The 24390-nt window shown below is 46.2% G+C and overlaps 1 protein-coding gene across 1 annotated transcript; it reads left to right on the forward strand.

Moving 5' to 3' along the window:
* The first annotated feature begins 13308 nt into the window (after positions 1 to 13308).
* On the forward strand, positions 13309 to 23855 carry LOC105040386 (hexokinase-2). Its single transcript, XM_010916888.4, has 9 exons — positions 13309 to 14029; positions 19359 to 19509; positions 19618 to 19800; positions 21174 to 21248; positions 21428 to 21583; positions 21799 to 21897; positions 21978 to 22108; positions 22971 to 23052; positions 23160 to 23855. Exons 1-9 carry the CDS (start codon positions 13758 to 13760, stop codon positions 23511 to 23513), a joined length of 1503 nt encoding a protein of 500 aa, XP_010915190.1. The 5' UTR covers positions 13309 to 13757; the 3' UTR covers positions 23514 to 23855.
* The last annotated feature ends 535 nt before the right edge of the window (positions 23856 to 24390 follow it).

The following is a 24390-nucleotide window of genomic DNA, read 5'->3' on the forward strand; positions in this document are numbered from 1 at the left end:
AATTCCTTCATATTACATAGTAAGGTGATTGATATGAGTTAGTTTATATAGGATTCGGAAAGCCTAACCTTGTAATTTTGTTCTTATTAATCTTGATCAAACTTGTTTATTTGGAGAAAATCACAAACACCATTATTTTATTAAGTTAGATCATTGATTTTATTGACTAGTTCCAGCAATTCATTTTTCTAGTAAAGAAGATGCCACATAAGTCTTATCCCAAAAATTGTATGCTACATTTGCATTCTACATATTGTTTTTAGTTAAAACTTTCTGTTGCGGCCAATCCCCTCGTCGCCTGGTCGCTGGGAACGAGCGCCTGCAAAAGAAGTCCGCACTGACCGGAGGTGACTCCGGCGGGATCCTCCGACGGTCAAGTCAGAGAGGAGACTAGGCAACAGTAGAAAAGAATCAAGGAGCTCGAGCGAGAGAGGGTGAGAGCGAGAGCTAGAGAGGAAGAGCTCAAGATTTCGAAAAGACCTCCTTAGCACTGTTGCCTTCCCTGATTTATAGTGGAGTACGATATGGCGCCGTCATTAATGGCACAGACAATGGAAGAATTGTCAAATCGCCAAGGATGTCAGAGTCGCCGTGAGGTTGTCAAATCATCGTGGGGCTGTCAAATCGCTAGGGTTGACCCATGCTTAGGTGGGATAATGCCCTAAGGCGGCTGTGCCGCACGCCGTTGCTAGGATCGACAGTCTTCAGCAGTCGTACGGTGTTTGAAGGAGCCGACCGACTGTATGTCGGTGCCTGGTTGAGAAATATCGGGCGAACCCCCAGGGACCCTCCGATGGTCAGTCGGGCGGACACCCAGGGACCCTCCGAAGGTCAGTCGGGCGCCTTACAAGAGTCGGATGTTGGACTCCCCAGTCCGGCTAGTTGGGGGGAGAGAGAGTCGGCCCGGCCGACATAGGTTCGGTCAGGCGGCGTCGGCAGTCCTCGGTCGGTAGAGTTGGGTGCTGGTCAGGGGGCCCGACAGTTAGTCGTGTGGGAGGACCGGTCGGTATATCCCAACAGTTGCCCTCCTCCACTCCTGAGTCGGATGGTGTGTCGGCCAGCGTCCTTGCATGGCGGCATCGTCAGGCGAGAGGAGTGGACATCCATCGTATTAAATTCTCACTCTGACGACCGTACCATTGGTCAGCCCGGTGTCAGGCATCTTGTGAGTGTCAGACGCCATGTCCTGTCGGGGTAGGACGTCCCGTCCCATCGGCGTCAGACGTCCCGTCTTGTCAGTGTCAGACATCCCGTCCCGTCGGTGTCAGACGTCCCGTCCCATTGGGAATAGAAACCGTCGTTCCCGTCGTTTCTTCGGGGATGCGAAACGTCACGGCCTTTCCGCCACGTGGCAGGTGGCCATTGGGCCGGATCCGTTTGAGCGGATGGGGGTGACGTGGCTCGATCTGAGGACGGGTGCGTCGAAACGTCGGGCCGAAGGATGGCCCGGATGTCGCCATGTGTCGTGATCGGGAAGATCCTCGTCGGTCGTGCCTTCATCTCGACCGTCGGAAGGGCACTATATATACAGGGTGGCCTACATCCGGATTTTCACTTTCCCCATTTGCTGTCAAACCCTGCTCGTGTGGTCCCCTGCCTCAGGTAATTGTCTCCGTTTTTCCTCTTCTCAAGAGTATTTCTTTCCCTCTAGGAACCTTCTCCGTTGGCCGTCTCCCTCCTTGCCTCCTCACCATTCTCTTTCCTCTTTTCCTTATCTTCTGTTTCCTGTTCTGGTTCATGGCTAGAACATCTCCAAGAGGAGGTCGGTCGGAAAACCCGACTGGCGACCCTCGATCGACTCCGGAGGTGGAGGTCTCTTCACTTTCGGGGCCAAACGTTGATCGGCTCCGGGAGCAGTATTGCGTCCCGGAGCAATTTCGGCTGTTCGCCCCTGGGGCCAACGGTCGGGTCAACGACCCGCCTGAGGGTCAGGTGGCTTTTACGTCGAGGACCTCCGGGCCGGTCTTCGATTCCCGGTACCGGAGTTCGTCCAGAACGTATTAGACTATTACGGGCTATGTCGGGCGCAACTTGCGCTGAACTCGGTTCGGCTAATAGTCAGTTTTGCTTTGTTGTGTCGGCTTTTGCCGACTATCCCTCGGATTTCACTCTTCCGAGCCTTTTTTGTCCTCCGACCCCACCCTAAAGCCCAGGGTGGTGGTATTTCAATCCTCGAAAGGGGCTCTCTTTCATCACCGATCTTCCATCGTCGATTCATGGATAGAAGAACCAGTTCTTTTTTGCCTCTTCTTCTATTCCTTGGGGGTTCCTGTCCGTTGGGGGAACTCTCGAACCCAACCGAACGAGAACAGTCGGGTGGAAGCTGGGGACCGGGAAGACTTCCACCACCTGAAAGATATCTCGGTGCCGAAGTAGAGGGAGCTCATCACCGAGTAGGCCCTGTACGACGCCGGTCTCAGCCCGTCCCTTGCTTAGGTTCGTTTTCCGTCTTCCCCCTTCTTTCTTCTTTTCTTTCTTTTTTGGTGCTGATCATCTGTCGCCGTTTGCAGATATGCCACCAAGGGCGAGATTGACGGCGGCCGACGTCCGCAGTACGCTGTGCGGAAGAGGCCGGCACAAGGGGCCGGACCATCACAGCCTCCCAAGAGGCCTCAAGTAGCTCCACCGAGCGAGCCGTCGGGGTGGAGGCGGAGCCTGTCATCGTACTGTCGGCGCCGACGATGCCTGTCGAAGTCCCGTTCGAGGGACCGTCGGTCGAGGGAGCAGCCTCGCCCGAGGAACGGGCGACCGAGGAATCGATCGAGGACGTGCCGGCTGCTCAGCCAGCGGAGCAGGTTCGGGAGGAGGCGCGCGAGCCCGAGCAACCCGCGTCTGCCGCTGTCGCACCTTCGGGAGGGACTCGATCGGGCTCAAGTGTGCCCTCCTTCTCCGACATCAGGGCCTGGGTATCCGCACGGGGGAAGGCCCCGATGGCATCCGGCGACGAAGGAAGGTCGCCGGTGGTGGGGCGTCGACCGACTCTCCACTGCCTGATGGAGCGTCGGCCCTGGCCAACCACAACTTGGCCAGGAGGCTGTGCCAGGCGCTTCTTCTCCCAGCCGACGTCGAGGCCATGAAGAATCAGCGTGTCTCCGACATGCTGTCTTCGTTCTACCCGACTATGATCGGGTAAGTCTTCTTTCTTTCCGTTCTCGCCATCATTTTTATAGGTTCGGTCTTTTGACGGTCGGCTTCATTTTGTGCAGCTGATTTATAACATATCCGAGCTGGAGGTCGGATATCGAAGATTTGGCGATATGCGCGCGGCTTGGAAGGACAAGGCTGCGGCCACCGAAGCCGACAAGGTCATACTGATCGACCAGTTGCAGCAGTCGGTCGACCGGGAGGCCCGGCTTGAGGGGGAGATCTCTCGTCTTACTGACGAGGTCTCCCACTCACAGGCGCCCTGGCCACTTCGGGGGTCGAGCTGCAGTCGGCCCGGGACGACACCAAGCGAAGTCCCACACCATCCGTCGGCTGCGCCATGAGAGGGACAGCTTCGCCAAGAGCTCAAGGCCGAACGCGAGCAGCTCCAGTAAGCCTCGGAAACCTCGCTAAGGCAAAGAAAGTCTGTCCATCGCTCAGGCCGATGCAGACATTGCGAGGGCGGAAGCGGAGTCGGCGAAGGAAGCCATGGGTCGGGCTATAGAAGACTTCGCGACTCTGAAGAGTACCGGGAGGAACTTCTGGAGAGCGGCTTCTTCTCGTACCGAGTGGGGTACGAGGACGCTCGAAAGCCGTCCGAAGCTTGTACCCGAAGCTCGACCTCGGAGCATTGTCCTGCCAGAGTCGGAGGCCCAGTGCGGAGGAGATGGCTGACCCATCGCGGGAGGTCACACCACCACAGCGGAAGCCGAAGCAGATGCGGACCAGGCCACCGAAGGTCCAGCGGCTCCGACTCCCGAAGCCCGAGTAGATTCGCCGACCGTACCCAATCTTCGCCCGGTGGAAGAAGCCGATTCTGAGGATAGTCGGTCTTTTGTCTTTCTTTACTTCTGTTTATCATACTTGTATTCGGGCTTCGGCCTAGTTTTGTAAACATGGCCTGAATCTTTAATGAAATCGAAGTCAGTCTTTTCAACTTGAACTCTTTTCCTTTGTATGTTTAGATGCGCTTTGACTTAGAGTCGTAGAGCGTAGACCCGACATGCCATGTTAGGTCACTCGGTAACACCCTAAGTCGTTAGTCATGATAGTCGGTAACGCACGTCGTGGAAAAGGCAAAGTAAATTTTGATTACAGACCATCCGCCCGATGATCGTGGTGCGCGCTCGTCGGGGGCCTGAGCCGAACGTCCGTCGCCCGATCGTGAGTCGAAGGTTAAAGTTGAATGTGCGTCATCCCGACATGTGACGGGCACGTTCGTCGAGTCGAAGGCCGACCGACCTTCGGGCACACCCCGATGACCCTATCATTGCATAGGGTCGAATGTCGTCTGATGTGATCAGTCAGATGGCGTCCGATGCATTTAGTCGAGGAAACGATGACAAGTCGAGTTTCCGTTATCCAGACCTAAGTCGGGTACTTACGTCGCACCGTGTGATAAATGGTGGTAAGCCGAATATCTTTGACCGACCGTGACTAGTCGGTAAGTTGCGAACGCGACATTGGTCGCGTTGGCGCTTTGCCTTTCTCGGTCGGGATCGAGTCGGCAAGTCAGCCAATCATTTTGCCCGATCGTTTTAACTGTAGAAGGAGTGTAACTCCCGTCATCATGGATATATCGGTCCTTTTAAGCGTCCGATGCATCATCGCGATCGGGCCGTTGATCCCCAGTGGAACGTTAGGCTCAGGTCGGGACGTCGGGGCTCGTACTTCTTGACGAGCGCCGACCCACAGTCGAAGAGTCGAGATTCCAGACTTCGAGGCTTTGAAATTGAATTTGTATTCCAAGTGAGGGGATACAAAGTTCATTGGTAGTACAACTTTAGGTTATCGCATTCCAGGTCCGGGGAAGGGTGCTTCCCTCTAGAGTCTCCAGTCGGTAAGCTCTCGGCCCGTAGGTGTCCGCTACCTTGTAGGGTCCTTCCAGTTCGGAGCCAATTTCCCTGGTCTAGAGGCTTCGAGACTTCTGTCTTTCTTAGGACTAGGTCCCAGGTCTGAAAAGTTTTGGTTTGACCTTGGCATTGTAATATCGGGCTACTTTCTGTCGGTAAGAAGCCATGCGGAGCTGGACCTCGCTCCGAAGCTCGGGGAGGAGGTCTAGGTGGCCCTCCGACACTCAGAGTTATCCGCTCTCGATACTGCTCACTCTAGTCGACAGTAGCCCAATCTCGAGCGGTATCATCGCTTCCATCCCATAGGCCAAACTGAAAGGTGACTCTCCGGTCGGGACACGGGGTGTCGTCCGGTACGCCCACAGGACGGAGTTCAACTCCTCGATCCAGAGGCCTTTGGCTTCGTTCAGTCGGGTTTTTAGTCCATGCAGAATGGTCCAGTTGGTCACCTCGACTCACCGTTGGATTGTGGATGCCCGACCGAGGTCAGTCGGTGCGTGATGTGAAACCTCGCACAGAAGTCTCTGAAGTCCTGGTTGTCGAATTATCGCCCGTTGTCGGTGATAATGGCGTGCGGCAATCCGAACCTGAAGATGATGGACTTCTGGACGAAGTCTTCCATCTTTCGCTCGGTAATTTACGCTAGGGGTTCGGCTTCCACCCACTTAGTAAAGTAGTCGATGGCGACGACTATGAACTTCCTTTGGCCAGACGTCGGAGGGAAGGGACTGAGTATGTCGACCCCCCACTGGGCGAAGGGCCACGGGACGACAATAGGGGTGATTTGGCTGGTTGGTCGGTGTTGTATGTTGGCGTACCTCTGACATGGCTCACACTTTCGAACCAACTCAGCTGCATCCTTCCTCATAGTGGGCCAGTAGTAACCCTGTCGCAGGACTTTGTAGGCCAAGAATTTGCCCCCCAGGTGATTTCGCAGATCCCTTCGTGTACTTCTCTGAGTGCGTAGTCCGCGTCGGTCGGTCCTAAGCATCTGAGCAAGGAAGGGAGAGCAACCTTTTGTAGAGTCGGCCATCCATTATCAGTACTGGGAGGCCGACCATCGGAGCCGTCTGGCCTCTGCGGGATCTTCAGGACTGATCCCGTCGGTCAGGTACCGAACAATCGGATCCATCCAGTTTGGTTCGGCCGCCAGTTGTAGCACCTCCTCGGCCTTGTCAATGCTCGGCTGCTCGAGATTCTCCACGAACGTCTGGCCCAAAGCGTCGTAAGCTGAAGTCGCTAATCTGGAGAGTGCATCGGCCCGAGCATTCTCCGATCTGGGGATATGGGAGATCTCGAAATATCCGAGGCGTGCCACAAGATCTTTCACCTTCTGAGATATTTTCCATAGCCGGGTCTCACGCCTCGAATTCGCCTTTGACTTGACCCATGATCAGCTGAGAATCGGAGAAGACCCGGAGGCTGTCGATCCCAAGCTCCTTCGCCATCCTCAAGCCGCGAGGAGCGCTTCGTACTCGGCTTGATTGTTGGAAGCTTTAAAGTCGAATCGGAGGGCGTACTCAGTGACCCTCCCTTCCGAGTTGGTGAGCAGGAGTCCGGCCCCGCTCCCCCAAGCATTTGAAGCTCCGTCGATGTGCAGTACCCAGGTGGACCCCGGGTCAGGCTCGGAGATCGCAGCTCCTCCGGGGTTCCCGCCTTCAACCCTTGGTCTGTTGTCGGGCACTCCATAATAAAGTTGGCCAAGACCTGGGCCTTCACGGTGGGTCGTGGTCGGTACTGTATGTCGAACTCGCTGAGCTTCATCGCCCATTTCGCCAGTCGTCCCGATGTGTCGGGTCGACGCAATATCGCCCTCAGGGGCTGGTTGGTGAGGACCACAATGGCATGCGCTTGGAAGTATGGATGGAGTCGTTGTGCGGACACAGTCAGGGCGAATATCATCTTCTCCGTCTCCATGTACCGAGCTTCACGCCGCGGAGCACTCTGCTGGTGTAGTATATAGGTTGGTGAATTCGGCTCTCGTTCTCTCGAACGAGCACCGAGCTAACCACCTCGGGGAAGTGGCCAAATAGAGATACAGTGTCTCTCCGACTTCCGGCTTCACAAGCAGCGATGGGGAAGCTAGGTACTTTTTCAGGTCCTCGAAGGCCGTTGGCACTCATCCGACCAAGAGAAGCCCCTCACCCGCCTCAGGGTTTTGAAGAATGGGAGGCATCTCTCGACCGATCGAGAAATGAATCGGCTGAGCGCGATGATCCTTCCGTTAAGTTGCTGCACCTCCTTTTTGGTGTCCGGATGTCGCATGTTGACGATTGCTTTGATCTTCTCAGGGTTGGCCTCGATTCCTCGTTGCGAAACGAGGAATCCGAGGAACTTCTCCGAAGTCACTCCGAAGGCGCACTTAGTCGGATTCAGCTTCATCCGGTGTTGTCGTAGAGTGCGAAAAGCTTCCTTAAGATCTTGAACATGATCTGTAGTCTGCGCGCTCTTTACCAGCATGTCGTCCACATACACTTCCATATTGCGCCTAATCTGATCTTTGAAGATCTTATTGACGAGTCGCTGATAGGTGGCTCCGACGTTCTTCAGTCCGAAGGGCATTACTCTGTAGCAGTAAAGGCCCTTGGCGGTCACGAAAGCCGTATGCTCCTCGTCCTCAGGCACCATCCGAATCTGGTTGTACCGACGAAAGCGTTCATGAAGCTGAGCAGTCGATAACCGGATGTCGCGTCCACCAGCTGGTCGATCTTCGAAAGTGGGAAGCTGTCCTTCGGACAGGCCGATTCAAGTCGGTGTAGTCGATGCAGATCCTCCATTTTTATTGGCTTTCTTCACCATAACGACATTGGCGAGCCAGTCGGGATAGATAGTTTCTCTAATGAAGCCCGCCTCGAGTAGCTTATCCACTTTCTCGTCGATGGCCTTCTGTCTTTCAGGAGCAAAAGACCGCTTCTTCTGCCTCACCAGCCTCATTGCTGGGTCGATGTTGAGTCGGTGTGTCATCGTCTCCGGGGGATGCCCGACATATCCACTACCGACCAAGCGAATACGTCGGCATTGGTCTTCAGTAGCTCTCCCAACTGTCGTCGCTCGGGGTCGGATAATTGAGATCCGACCCATACCTTTCGTTCGGGATTCTCTATTATCGAGCTGGGAACGAGCTGTTCGGCCGGTTCACCCCGTTCTTCTTCTTCCTGTTGGTCCAACTTGTCGACCGTCAGGGAGCTCTTTGGTTTGTCGCTTTGAGCAGAGATCTGAAAGCATCGTCGGGCGAGCTGCTGATCTCCGCGCATCTCTCCGACTCCATTTTTAGTCGGAAACCGAACTAAGATATGATACGTCGAAACTATCGCCCTGAGGGCGTTTAGTCCGGGTCTTCCAAGTATGGCATTGTAGGCCGAAGGTACTTGGACGACCGCGAAGGTCAAGTGGACTGTGCTCTGTCGAGGTTCGGTTCCAGCCGTTACGGGCAAAGTAACTTCTCCTTCCACCGTGACAGCATCTCCAGCAAAGCCTATTAGGGGTATAGAGACTCTCTTGAGCCGATCGGCCGACAGTCGCATCCGAAAGAAAGTCGAGTAAAACAAAATGTTCGTTGAACTTCTATTATCTACAAAGATTCTTTTTACATCATAATTTGCTATTGTTGTCGAGACAACAACAGCGTCGTCATGGGGAGTTTGTATACCCCGAACATCTTCATCTGTAAAGGTAATTTCGTCATCTGGGCGCAGCTTCTTCGTTGGCTCCCCTCCAGCAGACGTCCCCCGGTCCAGTCGTTTAGAGATCATATTGATGACCCCGACCGTAGGTTGGTTAGTCACTGCTTCTTCAGTCGGCTGGGGTCGTCGGTCAATGACGGGCCGAGTCGGCGGGTTCCTCCGAAATTTGTCGAGATATCCCTGGCGTATGAGGACCTCGATCTCATCTTTGAGTTGGATGCACTGCTCGGTGGTGTGGCCATGGCCCCGATGGAATCGGCAGTACTTTCGCCGGTCGAGATCCTTTGCCTTCAGAGACGGAGGTAGTCGCAGATACTCCTCTCCTTCGATCTCCATCAAAATCTGCGCACGGGGAGCAGAGAGAGGAGTATAGGAGTCATACCTGGGTGCGTCAGCCTCGGGCTCCGCCGTCGAGGGACCTCTGGTTTCGTCACGGGGGTGAGGCCCGACTGTCGGTCGGGGACCTGCTAGGCTCGGCAGGGGCCCGACCCTTCCTTCGCTTTTCTTTCGGACCCTTGAACTCGGTCAGACGCCGGTCGGAAGCTCTTTCGTCTGTGCGCATGTACTTGTACGCGCGCTCCAGTAATTAGGCATACGTTCGGGGGAGGATCTTGTCCAAAGAGTATGTGAATCGGGATGCCTCAACCCCCGCTTCATGGCCGAGATGGCCATGTCTTCATTGAGGTCCCGGACCTCAAGCGTGGCCGTGTTAAATCATGCCATAAAGTGTCGAAGCGTCTCGTTTTCTCCCTGTTTGAGGGAGAAGAGGTTGTCCGAGGTTCGTGGTGGCTTCCGACTGGTGCTGAAGTGGGCCACGAAATAGTGCTCGAGCTGTCCAAAGAAGTGGATACTTCCTGATCGAAGATCGAAGTACCAGACCCTGGCAGCTTTGCAAAGCGTAGCAGGAAAAACCGATGCAGAGAAGAGCATCGGTCGCCCCTTGGATCATCATGAGAGCTTTGTAGCTCTCCAAGTGTCGACTGGATCGGTGGAGCCGTCGTAAGGCTCCACATATGGCATCTTGAACCGACTGGGGATCGATTCATCGAGGATGAGTCAGGAGAGAGGTTAGGCGGTCTGGAAGTCAATATCGTTCGAGGACTTCTGTCCGTCCACTTGCAGCTGGATAAGCTAACGGTCGATTTCTTCGAACCTGCGTTCGTAGTCGTCGACCCGTCGGTACTGAGAGACCCGGGGGTGGAGTCTCTGATGAATACGAGAGGGAGGCGGACGGTGTTCGCGGCCGCTTCTCCTTCCTTGCTCATTCCAGCTGGGAAGGAGACGGTCGTCGGGACTGACGGGCATCATGCCGTGGCCGCCTCTCTTCCTCTCGGTGGGAGCGCTGTGACAGGTGCTCCCGAGGAGGTGACGGAGACCACGCGGGTGCCGGTGGCTGCTCCTGGAGGGCATCGGGTGTATCGTCGGTTGCCCCGCCGGCGAGGGCGGCAACCGGATCGGTTGTTGTTGAAGGCCCTTGACCGCATCCGTCAGCACGATCATCTGCCGCACGATCGCCGTGATCTGTGCCTCCTTGGTCACCGCGGGATGCGGAGAGCTAGGTTCCGCATGGAGGGTGGAGGAGAGGCCTCTTCCCGACGGGAAGAGTGCCTCGCCGATCTGATGACCCTCGACTGCTGAGCTCTTGTTCTTGTCATCTCGACAGATGTTTCGAGTTCCGTGGGGGTTGTAACCCCTACCTGGCGTGCCAAAACCTGTTGCGACCAATCCCTTCGTCGCTTGGTCGCCGGGAACGAGCACCTGCAAAAGAAGTCCACACTGACCGGAGGTGACTCCAGCGGGGACCTTCGACGGTCAAGTCAGAGAGGAGACTAGGCAACAGTAGAAAAAATCAAGGAGCTCGAGCGAGAGAGGGTGAGAGCGAGAGCTAGAGAGGAAGAGCTCAAGGTTTCGAAAAGACCTCCTTAGCACTGTTGCCTTCCCCGATTTATAGTGGAGCGCGGTATGGCGCCGTCATTAATGACGCAGACAATGGAAGAATTGTCAAATCGCTGAGGACTGTCAGAGTCGCCGTGAGGTTGTCAAATCATCGTGGGCTGTCAAATCGCTAGGGTTGACCCATGCCTTAGGTGGGATAATGCCTCAAGGCGGCTGTGCCACACGCCGTTGCCAGGATCGACAGTCTTCAGCAGTCGTACGGTGTTTGAAGGAGCCGACCGACTGTATGTCGGTGCCTGGTTGAGAAATATCGGGCGAACCCCAAGGGACCCTCGATAGTCAGTCGGGCGAACACCCAGGGACCCTCCGAAGGTCAGTCGGCGCCTTACAAGAGTCGGATGTTGGGCTCCCCAGTCCGGCTGGTCGGGGGGAGAGAGAGTCGGCCAGTCGACATAGGTTGATCGGGCGGCGTCGGCAGTCGTCGGTCGGCAGAGTTGGCGCTGGTCAGGCGGGCCCGACAGTTAGTCGGCGTGGGAGGACCGGTCGGTATATCCCAACACTTTCAATGTTTTTATCGAAAACTTGACCTCATAAGTCTATCATTTTTGTCTAATTTATACAAACAAGACTTACTATGAGTATAGTAAAAATATTTCCTTGAGCTAGAAATCAATCCCCCTCCCATGCAAACATGGTTAAGAAAAAAAAAATAATAATAAAACACGTAACAATGACAACATTGAAGATGAAGGAACTATTTATATAAATTAGACTAAATTTATATACTTAACCTTGACTAACTTGATAAAATCTAAACAACGACAAGCTGCTTGCACGATCGAAGAGCGGGATTGTTAAACTAGCAGCATCTCCCCTTGAGTTGCCCTTGAAACGTGAACAATGCTGCACGAGCATGAGAGACTTACATATAAAATATCCTATGGTTCTTTTATATCGGCTAATACTTGTTGGGGCCTTGTCTTAAATAACTTATACGGTGCCATCGGATTGGGTTTTTTTTGTTCGCAGATTGACTCTAAGGCTGTAAAAAAAAAAAAAAAAAAAAAAAATCTAATGCAGTAGTCTGGTTATCTCTTGCCTGCCGAGCTAGGCAACTAGATAGCACCACATGATACAGCTAAGTGTGACTTTGCGATGTAATATTTTTTTAAGATGATTCAAGATCTGTAACACGAGCTTTGAAAGATAGAAAGGTTAAAAAGACACACCTTTCAACCCCAATTAAACAAAAGAAAAAAAGAAAAAAAAGTCCGCGCAGCAAGAACGGTTTCCGCTATGGCGGCGACTCGGTCATAGGCAAAACCTTTGATGTGATGCGAGAGGCTCTCCCACTCGTTGATACCGCTTAGGTGGCCCACAGATGGGGCCTAATCGCTAATCGACCGCTCATGTAGTTTTGTTTTGTTTTGTTTCTTCGGACAATCTTTCTCCAGATTCCAATCGTTCACGGCCTTCTCCGCTACCAGATTCCCTAATAACTGGACCGCACGTTGAAATGATAAATTCCATGCGTACAACTACCAGCCGAGACAAAAGAAATCACGTCAAGGGCAAGTTCATAATTGCCGTTCATCTCTCGTCCCACGAAAACTTCAGCGGGTGCTGAAATTTAAGGCAGAGTATTGCTTCGCGGCCCATCTTCTCTACCAAATGTAACGCACCACACCTTCGCCACGCACAACGAATTTGTCAAAGTTTCGATCGGGACCGGTCACTTTGCAAAGTACGAGCCATTCACGAGGAGTCAAGTCTGGTTGAGAACAGAATTGGTAGCGGTTCTTGTAAGTTTTTTCTTGCCAGTGAGAAAAAAAAAGGAGGAATGTAATAAACCGCCGTCGACCTCATCCCTTTGTTTGGGTACAATATCCACATTGTCTGATTGACAGAGGAATTGGTAGTATTGCTGGACCTTCTTCGATTTTCCCCAGGTGCTTGCCAATGGAAAACGCCAGGGGAATTAATTACCCAAAATACAGAGGAAATTTTTTTTTTGGGGTAAAATAATACAGAGGAATTTAATAAACCGCTATCAACCTTATCCTTTTTCCTTTTTTTGTTACGATATCAACCTTATCCTTGTTATATGGCACGATAAACGTCACAGCTTCGAGGTGGGCTCGGAACAACGGATGCTATTAACGCATGCTTTCAATGCAAAGGCTGGTTAGAAACTTGGAATTTTCGGGTAAGAGTTTTTCGTCATATGCTGCATCCTTGCGATACGAGCGGTTTCCACTTCTGCTAACGCTCGTCTCAGCTTTGACTTCTGCGTAACTACTAGATCCTCGCCACGTGGTCACTCACGAATATTAGCATACACGTGGCAGGCAAGGTCGGGCCTCGTCTGCGATCCGCGCGGATCCCGCGGGCCGGGTTGTATCTTTCGCGTTTTGGCGCCGTATCCCATCATAATTACTAAAACACCCACCTCCTTATGACGCAACTACCAAACCTCCCCCTCGGCCCCCGGGTAAGCGCCTGATGACCAAATTGCCATGAGGGTCCGCCGAAATTTCTAACCGTTGGATCTCCGATAAAATCAAGCGTGTGAGGAATGCACTGACCTTCTCGGTTTGTTCAAAAATGGAGGGCATTCCTTTGAAAGGCATTTCAAGAAAATTTTCCGGAAATAAATGCTTCCTATATAACAACAAACCGGAGTCGGGTTCGACGATCTTGGACAGGTTCTTCCTTCCCCTCTGCAGAGCTCTCTCTCGTTCAAATCGTCCCAGTCCCAAAGAATCGGAAATCACGGCTCGGAGATCTCTTCCCCCCTCTTTCTCTTTCTCTCTCTCACTCCCAAACCCCATGGCGCCGCATCTCTCGATCCCCCTACTCTAAATCCCCCCTCTGATTCTCCCCATCTCCATTTGATCTCAGGGGCTCTGGCGATCCCTCTCCCTTTCCGATCATCGGCGATCGGCGCCGGCAAGAGGGAATTCCCAACCTCAAGAACACAAGCAAAGAGCTCCAATCCGAGGGGGTTTCTCGTCTTCATCCGATCAAGAAAGAAGACGGGGAGGAGAAGCAGAAGAGAGAATTCGAGGCCCTGATCTCCTGGATCGATTAGGAAGCTAGGATCTTGGTAGATCTCTTCAGGACTCTACTGAAGATTTTCTTGGTTTCTTTGGTTTTTGGGGGATTTTGGGGAGAGGCGGGGATGGGGAAGGTGGCAGTGGGAGCGGCGGTGGTGTGCGCGGCGGCGGCATGCGCGGTGGCGGCGCTGGTGGTGCGGCATAGGATGCGGAGCTCCGGGCGGTGGGCGCGGGCGGTGGCGATACTGAAGGAACTGGAGGAGAAGTGCGCCACGCCGATCGGGAAGCTGAGGCAGGTGGCGGATGCGATGACGGTGGAGATGCACGCCGGGCTCGCGTCAGAGGGTGGGAGCAAGCTCAAGATGCTCATCAGCTATGTCGATAACCTCCCCACTGGGTACGCGCTATCGTTTCTTTGCCCGCCTATTCTTTTTTTATGAAGGATGTGCATATTATAAAGGGTGCTATGATTGTCATTACTTTCATGTAAATTAGTCGGAATTTTGTTTCTTTTGATTTATATAAATTTTTGATAGTGTCTTATGAATATAGATTTTAGCGTGGTTTTAATTTTATAATTTGATTTAGAATATATGCTGTCTTTTTTATCTTTTTGTTGTTGTTTTCTGTTTCTTGGGTTGATATGTGAAACGGAAAGTTTTCTTTAACCAAAAAAAAAAAAAAAAAGAGAGAAGGATGTTCTAGAATATCAGTCAAGAAGATATGCTTTACGTTGCTCTTCCCCTCTACTCCTTTTTTTTTCTTTTTTTTAAGGTCACCTTTTTCTTCTTCTTCTTCTCCTCTTCTTTTTTCTTTTTTGGGTTTAGGTGTCTTAATTCGTTTTTACCACTTATTCCCATCTTGTTGTATGGGAAGATTGTTTGATGATTTTCTTTGGGGGTGGGCGGGGTAGGAGGGTGCAGTTTGATGTTGTTTTAGTACTCGTTCTTACTTCTTAGCATTGAAAAGGTTTTTCTTTGTGTGTTTTGGATAATTCTTTTCTCTTTCTTGTAGTTGTTTATTGGTGTAACTTAAAGAATGTTTCTAACGTGGATTTCTTTTCGTTTTGGTTTCTTCTGTCAGAATTTATGGTTTTGTTTTGGAGTCCCTACTTTGTTAATTGTCTGTTCCTGCTCAATGGAGTCCTACTTTGATAATTTTCTGTCCCTTTTCCATGAATCTCTTTCTTTGCTTTCTTGTTCCTGAAACAAAACGTTTGCTGGATCTGGAACTCTAATTTTCTTCTGGCCCTTGTGTGGTATGATATCATGGGCATGGGTTCTGTGATGGTGCAGAGGGGGGTTGTTGTACTCCTCTACAAGAAACAAAAAGAAAAAACTGTTTTCAGATTATCACGGTCAGCAACTAAAAGTTTTGCAGATGCATTTCCCCTCTTTGAGTAGAATAAGTTTTATTTTTGCAGCCAGTTGTGAATTGGTAGTCTTAAAAAATATGACTGTGTTTTGTCTTCTCTATGAATATCAAGTGAAATTATCTGGTTGTCATGTCTCTCTTTTGCTTCCCTTGTTATGGGTTAGTTCATATGTCAATAGATGGAAGCCATTCTATTACAAGGATATCTCTTGGTGTTTGGCTATAATCCAAATTTGGCTGGTGGGAAAATAGTTCTTCAACTTTGATGTACTTTAGGATTTACGGCAGTAGGATTGTTGTTTATTTTCTTTGATTATTTTATCTAACCTTTGCTTTATGAAGTTCACTTTATGATTAGCTCCTGGTTTATAACATCTAATTCTTTTGAACAGTTACCAAGACATATTAATCATGGCCTTTTAATTCGGTTGCTGGATATGGAACAAAATCTTATCAAGAAAGAATTTTATTTAGACACAGTGGATCACAAATACTCTCTTGTACAAATAGCTGCTGAGTTACTATGAAAGAACAAATATCTAGAGTGAATTAATAGGTGCATTATAGATATGGATAAACAGTGGCAACAAAACTAAATGCTTTCACATGAAACCTCAATTTGGCGAGCTTCGTTTTTTGGGTAACTATGAGCTTCTTTAAACTAAAAGTCTTGTGCTAAGTTGTATGGTCTACAAACAATGTCTTCCCACATGTTCCCTGCTCTAGACCTACCATCATCGCCACTGCTATCCTGTTGGTAATATTTTGTAACTGACCTTTGATGTTTGAAGTAAATGTCCTTTAATGCTGTAGTAAATCTGTTGTTTTCTGAGGGAAAGGGGCATGGTATATAACAAAACAATGATGCTTTACATGCTTGTAGTATTATTTTTGTGAATAATTTCTTTTTCTTTCAGTAAAACTTTTTTCTTCTCATGCAAGGGGGTTTATAATTTAAATGTTTTAATATTGATCTGGTCTGTTGGCTTATATAATGTTATGAGAGATGAATTAATTCCTCCAATCAAATTGTGTTTCTTTCTCTTCATTTAGACTCTTTTGTGTCTGGGATAATTTAGAGCAATAACACCTTAATTCCACAATCTTAAACTTCATAATCAGCAATATGGGTCTCCATACTTGCCGAAATGGCATGCTTTTTCATAACAGTGAAGCCTTGTCCAACTATTTGGAGCTGGCTTTATGGATTTTCGTTTTCCAAGCATATTCCTATGCAGGATGTTATTTCAAACTTTTCATATTCTTTTTAACAACTTCAATTCATGTTATGTTAGGCTCTCCCTTCTCCCTAAATCATTTAAAGTATATTAAAGTACACCTCTTTTCTAGAAAGCCTGAGATCTTCATAGCACATTGCTTGTGTCATCCTAATCAATTCTCCATCTGTTTGTGCTTAATTTGCTAGAGTTTTATATCTCTTTTAAGTTTTAATATACTCATTTTCACCGCAATTTTACTATGCATCCATCCCAGTATACTTATTTCTAGTACATTCTAAGACATAAACTTCCTTGTGCCATATTATTATTATAATATAAAATTTTCCTTGAAGTCTTGAAACTTCAGAATCATTTTAGAGAGTGGATCTTCTTGCCAAGGGTGTATCATAACATTTAGCAGGTATGCCTGAATCCAAAGTAGTCTTCATAGATGGGCTAAGGCCTGTAGGTTAGTTGTTTGCTCATAGTTTACTTGAGCACCTCAGCTCATGCTGTCATGTTTTAATGCACAAGTCATATATGTCTACTATGTCTGCTTTTACCTGCCTCTCACTCAATTTGTTCTTTACAACCACTAGAAATGCCCAATCTTAGTCTAATCTTGGGAACAACAACATCTCAAGTAAAAGTGATTGCATGTTAATAGTACTTTTTCTTTTTCCTGATTTGCATGTTCTCTAGTCTTTTTAATAATTTTAAACAAGATAAACGCCTAGTGTGTAACTCGGATTGGTCAAATGAGTTTTGGGCTGATTCAGTCCTAAGTGATCAGTAAACTATGCTGACCTAATCTAATTTGATGCATTGACTGATTGTATCATGCCTGTAACTGCCATTCATGCTGAGATTTTATTGTGACCATATGTGATTAACAACAGTGCAGCATGTAGTTATGATTAAATTTCCAAAATGGGCCAAGTTCAGTTGTCAAAGCATTAATTACAAACATTGCCCATTACATTGAGCTGGTGAAGCTTTTAATTACCATCTTCACTTAACCTGAAGTCAGATTGAAGTTTGCTGACTCTGAATTACGTATTGTTCTATCCTGGTCCAAGTTATGGTTAAGTTGAGCCATTTTCTGGTTGCGATATCAAAGTTGCATCATCCCTATTAAGTATTCATATTATGATATTTTGAGATCAGTGAAACTGGAAGTTGTTTTATAATCTGACTTGAATGTTTATTTTTGCTTCATCACCTATAGATACGCCATATGGCCATTAGTCTAGCTCACCTCTACAACAATACATGACATACTCTGAGGAGATAAGTTGGCCTTCTTCAAACTTTGGACTGTTGAATGGATATGCATTATATCATAGTAAAGGTTGAGTAGTTGTGCATCAAGTATTTATATGGATCAACAAATGAAGATATTTCTTTATTCATATGTTAGTACCTTGGATGAGTGAGCTAATGGTGGTCCTATGCATGATGGCTAGTTATCCATATGTTTAGATCCCGGAGGTTTATGATGTAAGGTGTGTTCAGTTTGTATCATTAAGGTTATGTTTTTGGTGACTTGATGCCAAGTATCTTCCTGTCAATTATGAAAAGAAGTTATACTAGGTTAAGCCGTTCTATTTGGGGCTTTGGAGGGTTTGGATTTTGCGTGAGAATAGAATTCTGTTATCTGTATCTATGTAAGATTGTACCAGAGTTGCTAGGTTGTGACATGTTTTATGGAATTGCTACTTTTAGTTTAGCAGATTAATATCTATGTAAGTAAAGAACAGTGTTAGGTTGTAAGATGGACAAAGAAAATGGTTTCTAATGAAGTCTTCTAAACATTGGACCTGTAATAGGACTTTCATCTTTAGAAAACAAATAAAAAGCAAAAAGAGGAGTCAAACATCATTTTATGAGTAAACCTTTGTTAATGCATTAAGTTATTCTTTTATGTGGGGCCACTTAAGTGGGGGAAAAATGGCTCCGGACGATCCCAAGTTAATCTACATATTATGGGGAAGTACCTAGAGGAAAGATTATCACATTTATATCTTAGTGTACCATTCAGGCCTCTCAAAGTTCTATTCAAGTTATGCCTCAATTTTTTTTGTTGTATTGGCAAGCTTTGGTGTCTCATTTTAGTTACTTGAACCCTTGTAAGCTCCAAAGGATGTTGATAAAAACTATAAAGATTTTGAACCCATGTCTTAGCCCAAGATAATAGGAGACACAGTTTGACTTGAACCTTGTTCCCATTCAACCTAAGATGATTCTGAGATTATGCTTGAACCAATTATTTTTCTTTTGTTTCCAGCTGGCTTACATGAGATATTTCTCCAGTATCTCATGTTCTTATGTTCTTCTATGTGAAGCCTCTTTTTGGCTCATTATTCGGCAGTACAGTGTGCTATGATTTATAGTTGGTATGCTAGTATAATCACTGATGAATGTTAGTTTAAGATGCTTAAATTTGAGGCTGGTACTTATTTAAATAGCTGGTGTGTTTGAAGGTCCCTGATAAATGCATGTGTATTGCATATCTGGTGAGATGAAAATAAAGAGATCAATATAACTTTAGCATGTGGAGTGGGAGTGAGATGGAGGCTTCCTTTTTCCTCATTCTGAACACCTACATTCCTAGCTGTTTTTATGCTTGTCTTTATATCATCTAAATGCATATGCATAGATGACCTATAATTTGGTATGCTACCACTCCAAACCAAGAGTATGGATAATTTTTATGCCGATAATTCCAGAAATGTTGGTTTCCTTTGGCTGCCTAAGATGCATCTCTTAGTTACCACATGCTGCTTAAAAAAATTACTCCCTTTCATTAAAATAAATATGTCCTTGCTGAGGAGATAATGACAGGAAGAAGGCTAATGAGGAGAGTAAACTTTAGTACATACTCTAGCCGAGTTGAACACTTGATTTTATGTGAGAAGTGATACTTTTAAGATCTATACGCATATTCGTGCCTGCACATGTGTGTCACTTACAAACACGTACTAGCTATTCCTTTTAGCAAGTAGATTGCATTATTGATTGTTCACCGCTAAATCAAACATGCCTGTACAATATAACTAATATCATGGATGTGTGGCTAAAATAATGTGAACCATTTTTTTAATCAATATTTAGAAAGTTGTATTTTCACAGGGATGAGACAGGATTGTTTTACGCATTGGACCTTGGGGGAACCAACTTCCGTGTGTTACGCGTACAATTGGGAGGAAAGGAAGGGCATGTTGTCAAGCAAGAGTTTGAAGAAGTTTCCATTCCACCTAATTTAATGGTTGGACGCTCCAGTGTAAGTGAAGAGCCAGGTGTTGTGTGTTTGACTTTTCTTTATTCTGAAATATTTATGTATGCTTGTAAGCTGCAATGTAAGCTTGGTTAATTTCATTTATGCTTTCAGGAACTATTTGACTTCATTGCTGCAGAATTAGCAAAGTTTGTTGCTTCAGAAGGTGAGGAATTTCACCTTCCTGCGGGTAGGCAGCGAGAACTTGGTTTTACTTTCTCTTTCCCAGTGAAGCAAACTTCAATCTCATCAGGCACTCTTATTAAGTGGACAAAGGGTTTCGCCATTGATGGCACGGTAAATTCTGGTTTCTCTTTTCCTGTGTGAACTAAATGAACTTATGATTTAGTTTTTGTTATCTTATGATGAACTTGCAGCTACTCGAGAATTTTCATGAATATGGCTAATGCTACTGGTTTATGAGGGTCTCTGTGCATAGGATAGATCGTGTTATGATCTTATCAGAAAAATCATATTCTTGGATTTGGATTTTAAGTTGTTTGTTGTTTGGTCTTTTTGGAGCTTAAGACATCTTCCTCTGGCAAGCAGGATTTGTCACATTCTTTTAACATCTTACAACAAATTTTTGTGCCTATTCGATCTCCTTTCTCAATCTTCATGTTGCTTACATTTCTTTCTTCATTGTAGTTGCATTTCCTCATTTCTTATGCATGGCATAATCATGAAATGCAATTTCTTATGCTTCCTCGATTGTTACCATATACTCTTTGTTTTCTATTCTGGTTGACAGTCATCAACAAGAGTTATCTCATATAGGATGTGGTTAATGAGTATTATTAACTTCTTCTCCACTATTTGAAAAAGTAGCCCATTGCAGTTAGCTAATTTTCCTGTATTCAAAATTTTGCCCCGAGTGCTCCTCCACATTTCAATTTGTTCTACGCTTATTCTCTGTCTAGTCATTTTTTTCTATTGCTTTCTCAGCTATGTTAGTTTTTCTAGCACTTTGAAATTTTGTGACACCTGCTAATTAGAATTTTCATTTTTGTCCTGTGTATTTTGAGATCTCTGCACTTTTTTTATTGCTTTACTTTTCATTGTCAGCTTTACTGATGTGTTGTCAGGTTTTTCTTTTAAAGTATTGACGTACAAGTTGGTGTGCTTACTACATATGGCACTGCATTTAAATATCTATTGGTTAAGATTTTGGTTCTGTGTAGGAATATATAGTTCAAAGGTAAACCTTCGTGTCATGTAATGTTTTTTTTTTTAAGGTTACATTTTATGGCTTTTACTTGATTGTAAGACAAATTATTACTGACATTTTTTTTATTTAATAATCATTGAATGAGCTATAGAATAGAAATTATATAATATGCCTTACGTACAATCACTTTTGAGTAGTTAGCTTATTGGTTGTGCTCTGGTGTGATATATTCCATCTCCTTGGTGGTAGTTTATGACAAAAGTCCATGTTCCATACCAGTTCTTTTCTTAGGAGTGGCCTGAAGGTATTACAGATCATGTCAATGAAGAGCACCACTCTGTAAAGCTTAAGTACTTCATTTAATTTGTATCAGAGATAGCAAGAATCATAGAGCCCCACAACCACATTGGGCGGATGGTTCAGATATTATCATTTTTGCAGAACTTTCTTTTAGACCATAATATGTTTTGACTGGACCTTTTCCATAATCCTCCAATGCCAGGTTGGGGAAGATGTGGTGGCGGAGTTGACCAAGGCCATGGAAAGGCAAGGCCTTGATATGCGAGTTTCAGCACTGGTATGTTACTGCTTTTAAATTTTAGATTGACCAGCTTTTGAACTGAGGCTTTTTCTTTTCCTTTTCTTTTTGGGTATTCTCAAAAAGAGGAGAAGTATTCTTCCATTTGTTTGCTTCTTGTTTCATCTGAAAGGTGAAGATAGTGCACATTTGGGACACGACTGATGGTTTTATTTTAGGTAAACGACACAATTGGGACATTGGCAGGGGGCAGATACTATGATAATGATGTGGTTGCTGCTGTCATACTGGGTACTGGAACAAATGCGGCATATGTAGAGCGTGCACATGCAATTCCTAAATGGCATGGCCTTTTACCAAAATCAGGAGAGATGGTAAGCAACATTTGTGGCCTGTTTCCTTTGTCATTTTGAAAGAACTTGTGGAATGTAAGTATGGGAGGTTATTTTTTTTAAAAAAAATGGAAAACCGAGTGATGTTAAGCTTCTGATTAAACTAATAGCAAGAAAGAATCTATATGTCTCATATAAATGGGGCAAAGCATGTTTATATTATCAACCATATGTGAGGCATTTGCATTGTTCTGTAGGTTATCAACATGGAATGGGGAAATTTCAGGTCGTCTCATCTTCCTCTTACAGAATATGATCAAGCATTAGATCTTGAAAGTCTGAATCCTGGTGAACAGGTTATTTCTTCATCCTTTTCTCTGAGTGTAAAAGTTGTTGGTTGTTCAAATTTATATGTAACTTATTTTGTTATCCCCAGATCTTTGAGAAGTTAATCTCGGGAATGTACTTGGGAGAACTTGTGCGAAGAGTCCTGTTGAAGATGGCCGAAGAAGCAGCCTTGTTTGGAGACAGCGTTCCACCAAAACTTGAAATTCAATTTATACTACGGTATGCTTTATTTGTCAATGGATACTTTTAGAATACTATTCTATTTTGCATGCTATCATTTAAGCAAGTGGTGTTGATTATCACTGGAAGTTAGATTTTAATGGAATGCATCCTAAAGCATAGTCAAATGTAGTTTTGTATTCTTAATAATATCTAATAGAAAAATGATTGCTTCTGCCTGATTTTTCTTCTTGTCCATATCAAAGCGCTTCTAGGCAACTAGGGTGGCACTTGCTAATCTGATCCAGAACATACCTGAAATATTAGGTCTGGATCTTGTATGCAGTATCAATGACCCGCCCCCTTTGAATGATTTTTTTTAAAATTTTCCTGATTAATTTATCACTCTTATTTAATGTGCTAACATGTAATATCCTCTTGAAAGTCCCAAATTTGATACTACAAGTTTGGAGCTTTGTTCTTGGTTATAAAATTGGATGTGGAAAAAGAAAATATAATGACTTTACAAAGTCTTCTATCACTCTATGCGGTACATATCAGTGTGTGTGCGTGCATTATGTATATATTGTCTTCTTACAAATTTGTCTGCATGCCATGTTGTGGTCTGTTTTCTTTTGTAAGTGCACATGGTAATCATTGCATTGAATTGGTTTGATCATGTCGCTAAAAAGTAATTAACAATTTGTTTGTGTAGTCTGAACTGAAAGGTAGTACGCATGTTGGTTGAACTTACTCTGTTTTCTTGCCATTTCTTAACATTCACAGTGAACCATTGGTTGGTAGAATTGCTTCACCTTGTAATTCTGGCAATAATCTTTTGTTGTATTTTAGTGGATATCTATGTCAAATGATGTTATGGTATTGGCTTATCACAACTAAAATTGGGACTTGAGATATGCAGGACTCCGGACATGTCAGCCATGCATCATGACACATCATCCGATCTCAGGGTTGTTGGGACCAAACTAAAAGAAATATTAGGGGTGTGTTACCTTTACTTCTTCTGTACGATATAAATTCTTCTTGACAGCATAAATCATCAGAATTTATGTTCTTTTACAAAATCTTTGTTTTTTCCTTTAAATTCCAGATATCTAATACCTCCTTGAAAACTAGAAAACTAGTTGTTGAGGTCTGTGACATCATCGCTAAACGTGGGGCACGTCTGGCTGCTGCTGGAATACTGGGTGTCTTGAAGAAGCAGGGGCGGGACAGTGCAGCAAGGGATGGAGGTGAGATGCAGAGGACAGTGATTGCTATGGATGGTGGGCTTTACGAGCATTACACTATATTTAGCAATTGCTTGGAAACTACACTTAAAGAGATGATCGGCGAAGAGGCCGCAGCTTCTATTGTCATCAAGCTTGCCACCGACGGCTCAGGCATTGGAGCAGCACTTCTCGCTGCATCCCACTCTCAGTATCTTGAGCTTGAAGAATCCTGAAGTGTCTTGTTACAAACCTAGGGGTCCTAATTTCTTTCTGTACCCCCTCATTCCTCAACACCCTTCCTCTATTTTCTATGTAGGAATGCTTAATTTAACACCCTTGCGGCAGCATATAGATATTGCAGCGTTGAGCGAAGCAGGAGAAATCATGCAGGTGCATAAATGCAGGGTCTGGCAGTGGGTGTGGATGATGCTGCTCCAGGCCTGCCGTTCTTTCTTCTCTTTCCTGTAAAGTGGCCAAACAGGCAACCTTTCTTTATCTATTTTTCAGTTTTTCTCCGCTTTTCTTTTTGGGGGTCTCTCCTGACGATCTAACAATAAAAGAGGGGAATTCATGAAGTCTTATTTTTCTTGGAGTAGATTGTCATTTCATTGTGCAAACACTTGGGAGTTTTAGATGTCCCATGTAGCGAAGAGGCGAACCCTCTTCTATCACCCGACGGGGCTGTATGTGTTCATTTCATAAAACTAGAAATGCAAAAAGAATAGGTTCCCTTAGATGACTGAAAAAATCAGGGTTTAAGCATTTGACTGAAAGATTGTTTATCTGGTGGAGGATTTGCCTATCCACAAGTCAAATTATTTCCATAAGGAGCAATTTGTATTCAGGAACTTAATTGCTGGCATCTCTAGGGCTTCACTTCAGTGGTTTTTTCTAAAGTAGCTATGGACGTGGATTACCTTTCTTCTGTTTGTTTTCTTAATGGTTTTATCGCTGATTGTATACCTTGTATTCATTTCAATATCTCATGAAACCATAGGAAACCTATGGGCGGTCGGGTTTCGGGGGGTGTGGGGGTGTGTTGTGGGGTTTGTGGTGTGTTGTTGTGGGGTGGTGGAATGGGGCGGGGCGGGGGAAGATTTTTCAGGTAGC

Source organism: Elaeis guineensis, chromosome 2 (assembly GCF_000442705.2).
Source record: "Elaeis guineensis isolate ETL-2024a chromosome 2, EG11, whole genome shotgun sequence".
NCBI classification, from domain to species: Eukaryota; Viridiplantae; Streptophyta; class Magnoliopsida; order Arecales; family Arecaceae; genus Elaeis; species Elaeis guineensis.